This window comes from Capricornis sumatraensis, chromosome 2 (assembly GCF_032405125.1).
Source record: "Capricornis sumatraensis isolate serow.1 chromosome 2, serow.2, whole genome shotgun sequence".
In the NCBI taxonomy this organism is placed as follows: domain Eukaryota; kingdom Metazoa; phylum Chordata; class Mammalia; order Artiodactyla; family Bovidae; genus Capricornis; species Capricornis sumatraensis.
In genome coordinates, this window is record NC_091070.1 from 76,963,650 (window position 1) to 76,973,485 (window position 9,836).

General features: G+C 39.8%; 1 protein-coding gene across 1 annotated transcript; it reads right to left on the minus strand.

Annotated features, from left to right (window-relative positions):
• Positions 1-948, minus strand: OR4E1 (olfactory receptor family 4 subfamily E member 1). Its single transcript, XM_068966129.1, has one exon. The coding sequence runs from the start codon at positions 946-948 to the stop codon at positions 1-3; it is 948 nt and encodes a 315-aa protein (XP_068822230.1).
• Positions 949-9,836: the final 8,888 nt, after the last annotated feature.

The following is a 9,836-nucleotide window of genomic DNA, read 5'->3' on the forward strand; positions in this document are numbered from 1 at the left end:
TCATTTTTTTTCTCTTCCCTTCACCCTCCCCATTAACTTGTTCAAGGCATTTTTCATGTCTTCATTCCGAAGGGTGTAGATGATAGGGTTCAGCAGGGGTGTGACAGCGGTGAAAAACACAGACACCACCTTGTCCTCTGGGAGGCTGGTGGATGGCCGGGAATAGATGAAGATGCAGTGTCCCAGAAAGAGTGTGACCACGGTGAGGTGGGCCGCGCAGGTGGACAGGGCCTTCCGCCGGCCTTCTGAGATCTGGTGCCTCAGACTCACCAGGATGACCGCGTAGGACACCACAAGGACCACAAAACAGACCACAGAGATCAGCCCACTGTTGGAGACGATGAGGATCTCATTGATGTGGGTATCAGCGCAAGCCAGTTTGATCACCTGAGGCACATCACAGAAGAAGTTGTCAATATCATGAGGATCACAGTAGGGCAGCTTGAAGGTGAGTGAGGTCAGCGCTATGGAGTGGATGGTACCCCCTGTCCAGAGGGCCACAGCCAGCAGCACACACACTTTCCAGTTCATCACTGTCATGTACTGCAGCGGTTTGCAGATGGCCACATACCGATCATAAGCCATGACAGTGAGGAGAAAGATCTCTGTGCAGGCGAAGAGGTGCAGGAAGAACATCTGAGTTACACAGGCATCAAAGGAGATGAGCTTCTCCTCTGACCAGGTGTCTATCAGCATCTTGGGGACAGTGACGGTGGAGTGGCACACATCGATAAAGGATAGGTTGCTGAGAAAGAAATACATGGGGCTATGGAGATGATGGTCATAGATAATGGTTATGACAATGAGGATGTTTCCAATCAGTGTCAGGACATAGAAAACAAGGAACATGGCAAATGCAGCCATCTGCACATTCTGATTTGTAGATAGACCTCTAAGCCGAAAATATGTCAGTGCAGTTGTTTGATTGAGTAGAACGGCCTCTTCCATTCTCACTGTTGGACATTCCTGTCAAAAATTAGAAAAAAAACCCACTTAATATCTGCATCAGTCATTTGGCCACTTAGGTTCTTCTGTGTTTATGACTTCTCTCCATCTAGATTTTCTAGTGAAGTATCTCATTTTAAAATCCCCATTCAGCATCTTAAATTATGCTGGACACATAGTAGTCGCTAAACACACACTTTTGGAACAAAAGAATAGAAAAAATTGATTCACTGAGATGTAAAACAATCTTGGACAGTTCAGTTCAGTCACCAGTCGTGTCCGACTCTTTGCAGCCCCATGAATAGCAGCATGCCAGGCCTCCCTGTCCATCACCAACTCCCAGAGTCCACCCAAAACCATGTCCATTGTGTCGGTGATGCCATTCAACCATCTCATCCTCTGTCATCCCCTTCTCCTCCTGCCCTCAGTCTTTCCCAGCATCAGGGTCTTTTCAAATGAGTCAGCTCTTCTCATCAGGTAGGGAGAAATCAAATAACTTATTTCTCCCTTATTGTATAAAATATCAGGTTTAGTTTTAGGGTATAGATTTTTATAGGAGAAGAAATGAAGGTTCTTCTTACCCTCAATAAGTAATTTTTCCAGGGTTATACAAATTCTGACCTTGAACATAGTTTTCTTTATTGTCCTGTTGACCACATGTTCACTAACCCAAACCCTTACTTCCTTGTTTGCTCTGCCATAATACCCTGAGACTGTATTTTTAGTGATCTAGATTTCAGAAAGCAGTAGATTTTCACCAAGTTGCTGGCAATGTGGCTGTGATGTTCTTTGAACAATACTTTAGAGGAGGCTAGATAGAACCCAGGGAAACTTAGGAAATCTAGAGAGGGTGCAGAGAGGCTTGCTTCCCCTCCACCTCTGAGTTGAGGACAGACTTGCTCATTCTTAACCTGAAGGTCAAAGTCCAGGCCTAACAGCATCACTGTCTTGGCTAGATTATCTCAGTTCTTTTAAATTCCAACTCTCTTGTCTGACTTACTGGACCACAGTAAATCAATGGTAGTTGCTTTAAAAAAAGATTAGCCTACTTTTGACCCAAGCATCCCTAATTTTGTAAAAAATGTATATATTGGTACTTTCCTGTTGCTCCAGTGACTAAGACTCCACATTCCCATTGCAGGGGGCCCGGGTTTGATCCCTGTCAGAGAATTAGACCTCACATGTTGCAACTAAGACCTGGTGGTGCACTCAAATTAATAAACAAATATTGAAAAAACAAATGTATATATTATATAGAGTCACAAGTTCTCAGTTCTTAATGGGATCTGCTGCTGCTGCTGCTGCTGCTAAGTCGATCAGTCATGTCCGACTCTGTGCGACCCCATAGACGGCAGCCCACCAGGCTGCCCCATCCCTGGGATTCTCCAGGCAAGAACACTGGAGTGGGTTGCCATTTCCTACTCCAATGCATGAAAGTGAAAAGTGAAAGTGAAGTCACTCAGTCGTGTCCAACTCCTGGCGACCCCATGGACTGCAGCCCACCAGGTTCCTCCATCCATGGGATCCTCCAGGCAAGAGCACTGGAGTGGGGTGCCATTGCCTTCTCCAATGGGATCTGAGAGTTTACCTAATCTTTTTTTTTTTTTAAATAAATAGAGAAAACAAAACACAGAGAGGTAAAGCAACTGGCCACGTTTACAAAAAACTGGAGTTATAGCTGGGTCTAGAGCTTGGGCCTCCTGACTTTTGGTCCAGGCTTTCTTTACTACCTCTCTGATCTGAAGTTTTGTGATAATTGACATAATGGTGGTATAAAATACAGTATGTCTCAGTGACAACCTCTCTTTTACTCTCCTAGGTTCATGGGGCAGTTTGAGTGGGCATCTGTGGGAAGCCTCTTTTCTCAGGCTTGCCTCTCATGTGTCACTGCCTGGAAGTATAGCCTTGCAGGGATGGCCCACCCAAGTAAGCTGTCCTCCTGGTTCCTCAGGCACTATTATCCTATCCCGGGTGGTGCAGTGGTAAAGTATCTGCCTGTCAATGCAGGAGACACAGAAGACACTAATTCAATCCCAGAGTGGACAGATCCCTTGGAGGAGGAAATGGCAACCCACTCCAGTATTCTTGCTGGGAAATCCCATGGACAGAGAAGCCTGGCTACAGTCCATAGGGAGGCAAAGAGTTGGACACCACTGAGCATGCATGATTATCTCATCCTATCCTGCTTTCTTCCTTGATGACTACAGGTTCTTTATTTTGTCCTCAAGATCAGGCTTTCTGTCAGTCAAATGAATCAACTTCACACTGCTTATGGACAGAGAATAGAGGAAATAGTTTCTCTTCTACTCCATTGCCCTTTCTTCTCAAATATTTCCCATGCCTCATGATGATGCTCTTCTGCAGACAATGCCTTTTTTTGTTGTCTGTACCAGAGGAAAGACTAATGACAGTGTCACCGAAAGGAACTAGCAAAGCAGATCTGTCACAAAGACGGTATTTTGGAGGGCAGAGAAGTCTTTCAGTCATCATTTAAGTTAAACTCACACACAGTATCTAGTGCTTGAATTAATATTTACAGTTACATCTTAATAGCTATGGATTGATTTTACTATTTAAAATTTTTTCTTGGAGTGTCCACTTAAAGTTTTCCCTCCAGAGAACTATATTAAATGTTTGATGATTTACATCTGTTATCTTTGCAATTTATTACGTTCTAAAAGGATGATTGCAAATTGAAAGCTGAAGAACTAGCTAAGAATAGAACCAGGGGTTTATTTTAAAACCAATAAGAAAAAATTTACCAGCATAGATAGAGAAGAATGTGCAGTCTGAGAACTAGGTTTGAAATGAAGACTGTTCCCTCACCAGAGGATATGGATATTCATTTTTAACTAAACTTTTCCCATTGCCATTGTTTTTTTTTTTTCTATTTTTGTGGAGCCACAGGAAAAATTGTTTTGAGAAATGGATGTGTTCCACCATAGTAGGAATTTGTTATTAGTTTATATCAAAAGTATGATTCACACATCAAAAATCTAGTGCCTATTGCATACATTTCAGGAAAACAGGAAAAAACAATTAAAAGCAGAGACATGAAAAAAATTAAAAAGTCTATAAAACTCACCTTGGGTTGTTTCTGATGCTCTGAGCACCTCCTAAGGGAACTGAATTGTTAGTCTTGTATTTTCAATATTAAGAGTATTATTTTCTGGTACTTTGTGACGACCTAGAGGGGTGGGATGGATTGGGAGGTGGGAGGGAGGTTTAAGAGAGAGGGGAAATAGGTAGACCTATGGCTGATTCATGCTGATGTATAGCAGAAACAAACACAGTGTTGTAAAGCAATTACCCTCCAAATAAAAATAAATAAATTAAAAAATAACTATTAGAAATTTTTTTAAAAAGGAGACATGGGTTTTAAAAGATTGAACAATACTGTGCACAGTCCTCCTGAACTGCGGAGTCTGCTGTGGAATGAGTTATCAGTTGTGAATTTTCACATAAATATTCAAGTGCTGTGCCTCTGAATGTATGTGCAATTCCATCTGACTTAATAAAATAGTTTCCAAAAACACAAAACAAAAAGACAGTATTATTTTCCAGTAGAAATAGAAATTTATTTTTAAGTTCGACTAGTCAAATAGCCCCATTTACCTTGATTTCTTTACAAGGAAGATCAGAGCCCTCGAAGTTCCCTTGGTTCTTATTCACAGTTTTTGGTAATAAGTCACAGTAGATATATTTGGTGATATTTTACCAGAGGTATTTCAGCATTTCTGCAAAATCACACCTTTGTACCTATGTTATTATCATGCTTTTCAATATGTAGAGAATACAGCTCTGCTCTAAGATTTTCTGGAATTGGTTTTCAGTCAGTTGAATATGTGGTATAGGAATGACATCTTGTTTGCACTTTGTCAGGCTGTAGTGATGAGCAGAAGGGATGGAAAGCCACTGCCAACCTCTTTTGCAGGCCCGCTAGTTTACCAGGACATGTTTGCACAAAACTCGACCTAATTGATCAGAGCCAGTGTAACTGAAGCAACCTGTTTTCTTCGCAGCACACTCTCTAGGCGGAAAGTTTGTCTTGCTAGTTTTAGGTGGGTTATTCTACCTTCAAGTACTGAAGGGAAATCTGTAGAGATAGAAAGCAGCTGGGAAGGGCAGCTGCAGTGTTGGTGGTGTTCTACCTGACTTATATAGGCTTCATGGGAACTCTTAAGCAATGACATCATCTTCCCCTAGTCACCAGTCAGAAAAAGTTAATTCTGTGGGGACTAAAGTTACGGGCTTTGCAGTCATCACTAAGGGCATTTAATGAGAAAGCAGGACTAACATCTTAATCTTTAGGATTAAACGAACTATTATGTTAGCAATTACTTACTGTGTGCTCCCGGATGGCTCATGCAGTAAAGAATTCGCCTGCAATGCAGGAGATATAAGAAATACGGCTTCAATTCTTCAGTAGGGAAGACCCCCGGAGGAAGAAATGGCAACCCACTCCAATAGTCTTGCCTGGGAAATCCCACAGATAGAGGAGCTTGGCGGACTACAGTCCATGGGATTGCAAAGTGTCAAACATGACTGAGAGGCGATGGATGGATACTATGTGCTAAGTACTAGGTTAGGGGCTCTCCTATTTTCTTATGCAATCCATAAAAAACATACAGCTGAGGAATGGGCAATGGAGTTAAAATTTTAATCAGTTCTCTGCAGAGAGGTCAAGTGTTGGTATTCTAGAGTCAGATTGCTTGAATACAGATTACAACACTCTAAGTGTAAATTTGGGGAAGTTATTTAACCCAGAGACCTCCTTTTCTCATCCATTAAATATGAATAAAAATGGTAACTTTTTTTTCAGAGCTCTTAAAATCTTTACAAAGTGTTATCTACATTAATATAATAATGTAACATAGAATTCAAAGAAACAAGCCCCAAAGCCATCACTAATTAGCCAATTTTTTCCCCATCATGTATTCATTACTTTAGATAAAGAAAAATTATAACCTCTTGCTCTAATTCCCATTTTGCTTTCTCTGCTTAGATATATGTTTGATAATATAAATTAGTAAAAGAAGAATCCAAAGGGGCTTCTCTGGTGGCTCAGATGGTAAAGAATTCACCTGCAGTGTGGGAGACCTGGGTTCACAAGATCCCCTGGAGGAGGGCATGGCCACCTACTCCAGAATTCTTGCCTGGACAATCCCCATGGAAAGGAGCCTAGTGGGCTACAGTCCATGGTGTCACAAAGAGTTGGACATGACTGAGCGACTAAGCACACAGCACAGCTCTAATTCCCATTTCGCTCTCTCTGCTTAGATATATGTTTGGTAGTATACATTAGTAAAAGAAGAATCCAAAGGGGAGGGATGAAGGTTATCGTTTGAATTTCTAGATTGAAGAGTTTTGTGATTAGGATGGCCAAAATCAAGGGTATGGAGCTAGAAGTAAGCATTTAGCTGACCCTCCATGTGGAAGAGAAGATGGTAAAAGAGGGAAAGTGTTAGAAGTGACTGAAAATTCCATCTTGTGGCTTGGCTGCCTTTTCCCCAGTTTTCTTGTTGGATTCATTATCACTAATCAGAGGCCAACTTGACTATATTGAAAAACCCAGTGCTCTCAGAACTTACAGATCATGTTTCTTGGCTAACATGGGACTTGTATTGTCACTTTGGCAATCGGTGTATACATGAGGAAGAGAGATATGTAGGCCACACTAATCTTCTGAACATTTGGAATTGAGATACTTTATCACAAGCATAATACACCAAGAGCAATATAGAAAATGATGTTCAATTGATTGTAGGCCAGTTACTATTATCACTGTTATTGGTAAAATGCAAGGTTGAGAAATTAATCTTCAAAATCTTTATAATTTCTATTCCTCTTGTAACCCTCTCCCCTGGCCTACTACTGCCCTCTGACTGTACACAGACAGCCACATAGATTATTCCACTCAAGCTTTCCATCCCTGAAAATCCCTTATGCTCCAAAATTGTGTGTTCCTATTTCCTTCACAGAATAAATGAAAGCAATGTTTTAAACTTGAACTGCACTTCAGCGTTTGAAAATCTCCTTCATGGTTATTGTTTATTTGGTCTTCACAACACCCCTATAAGGAAGTGAGCATTATAGAAAAGTTGGACTTGATGTCAAGTGACTTTCACAGAGTTTACATGTCAGGTAAGCACCTGAACCAGGGCTTGAACACGGGCAATCTGCTGTTGAATCCAGTATTTAGTCTCTTACTTCATGTGGATTCATTTATAAAGGAGGAATAACTTTTGATCTTACCACCTCTAGAGGATGCATACTTGAAAGTGTGCTTGTTCACTTATGTATTGAATCTGAATAAAAAGAAACTCAACCAATCAACCAACCAAACAAAAAACCCCAAACCCAAAAAACAACAAGATGATCTCAGAGAAACAGAGAATAGATTGGCAGTTGCCATAAGCAGGGAGTGGAGAGTGGGCAAAATGGGGTGAAGGGGGTTGAAAAGCATGAACTTCCAGCTGTAAAATAAATAATTCATGGGGATACAAAGCAGCATGGTGACTGTAGTCGCCAAGAGAGTAAATCTTAAGAGTTCTCCTCACACACACAAAATATTGTACATATGTGTGGTGATGGATGTTATTGTGATGATCATTTTGAATCATATACAAACATTAAATCATTAATTGTATACCTGAAACTAATATAATGTTATGTGTTAATTATATCTCAATTTTAAGAGTTGCTTATTAAGTTAAATCGAATTTTTTCAAAGGTATAGGGAAGAAATAATTTTTTATTATTTTTTGGCTTCACTGATTCTTTGGTATTCCTTGACTTTTTCCTACTTTTCATTCTATTCTCTCCATTTAAAAAGATCCAAGTGACATGGTCACTTCTGAAAAGTTACTGACTCTCTACTAAAACCACTAAATCAACCGGCAGTAATTTAAAAATTTTATTGAAGTGTAGTTGATTTACAATGTTGTGTTAATTTCTTCCATACAGTTGTAGTTGAATTTTTACATGACAGTGCATTTGCAATAACATATAAGAATATTAACAGTATACACTGATTAATGTGTTTCCCCTGTTGGCTCAATGGTAGAAAATCCATCTGCAGTGCAGGAGGTGTAGGAGACATGAATTTAATTCCTGGGTTGGGAAGATCCCCTGGAGAAGGAAATGGCAATGCCCTCCAGTATTCTTGCTTGGGAAATTCCATGGATAGAGGATCCTGGCAGGCTACAGCCCATGGGGTTGCAAAAGAGTTGGACAAAACTTATAACTGCTAAACAGCAACAACAACACTGGTTAATGGCAACACAGGAAATTGCCAGGAATAAGATAATTATTAGTCCTTGTAATAAATCCTGAGGACAAGAGCTTAGATAATTAAACTCAGGCAATAGAAACTTAACCAAATGACAAGTTGGTCTTTCCTAGAGAACCAGAGGCTTTTATCTAGCTTACTTATAAATGGTTTTACTTGACCACCTATTATTTATACAGATGTATCAAGAAGAGTTTGCTATAGCATAAAGTTTTTCTCATCTAGCTAAGAGGAAATTGAGTTATGTGTTTATCCATGAAAACTCTAGCTAATGAATTGAAACTACCTTTTGGGATTCCAAAGCATAAGTTGTATTTTCATAAATGGCATTGACTCAGTAAGACAGACTCTATTGAGAAGATAAGCATTATTCAACTCAACAGGAGTGAGACAATTTTTGGTTCATCTTAAGGAAGGTAGATTTTTTAAAAAAGTGGAGTTAAACAACCCCTGCAAAATAAGGTCTTAGTTTTATAACACTCAGAACAAACTGAGTATTACATCAAAGATAGCCCCAATATTAGCTTCCATTTCTGATCAATTGACTTTTGTGGTTAGGATTATAATGACTCCAGAAGAAGATTCTGTTGTCAAAATCCAATTTTTACAAGGCCAAAACTTAAGACTAATTATGTGAGAAAAACCTAAGTATGAAGGATTTCTTGGGTGGTCCATGGCTAAGACTCTGTGCTGCCAATGGAGGGGGCCTGGGTTCGATCCCTGGTCAGGGAACTAGATCCGACATGCTGTAAATAAGACCCAATGCAACCAAATAAAATAAATAAACTATATTAAGAAAAAAAAAACAAGTATGAGAGCAGATATATAGAAGGAAATTTACTTTCTGAAATGTTTAAAGGAATAGCTATTATATTTTTGTCAGTAAGATTAGCTGAGGGATTACAAATCTGGTAATCAATTGAACCTATGATTGTGGTCTGAGAAAGACACACAGGAGAATTATGTTTTTTCCCTAAGTGGTAGAAGACCATCAACATTATGAAGATGGGAGAGATCACACTGATAAACCTGTCAGTCAAGAAATATAAGGCATTAGAATACAATAAAAAACAAGATTAGTGATAGAGCAAAGGAAAAGAAAAAGGGTGAAGAATCAGAAAATTAATGTTATTGTTTTCTTTGGTGTGTTTCCTGGTGGCTCAGCTGGTAAAGAATCCACCTGCAAAGCGGGAAACCTGGATTCGATCCCTGGGTTGGGAAGATCCTCTGGAGGAGGGCATGGAAACCCAGTCAAGTGTTCTTGCCTGGAAAATCCCATGGACAGAGGAGCCTAACAGGCTACTGTCCATGGGGTCACAAAGAATTGACACAACTGAGTTTGTTTTTTTTTTATGTTTGATTTTGTTTTATTTATTTATGTATTTTCTTTTTTTGTTATTTATAAAATAATATTTTTATTTATTTATTTTTTTACTTTACTGTATTGTATTGGTTTTGCCATTCATCAACATGAATCTGCCATGGGTCTACATGTGTTCCCCATCCTGAACCCCCCTCCCTCCTCCCTCCCCATCCCATCCCTCTGGGTCATCCCAGTGCACCAGCCCCTAGCATCCTGTATCATGCATCGAAACTGGAC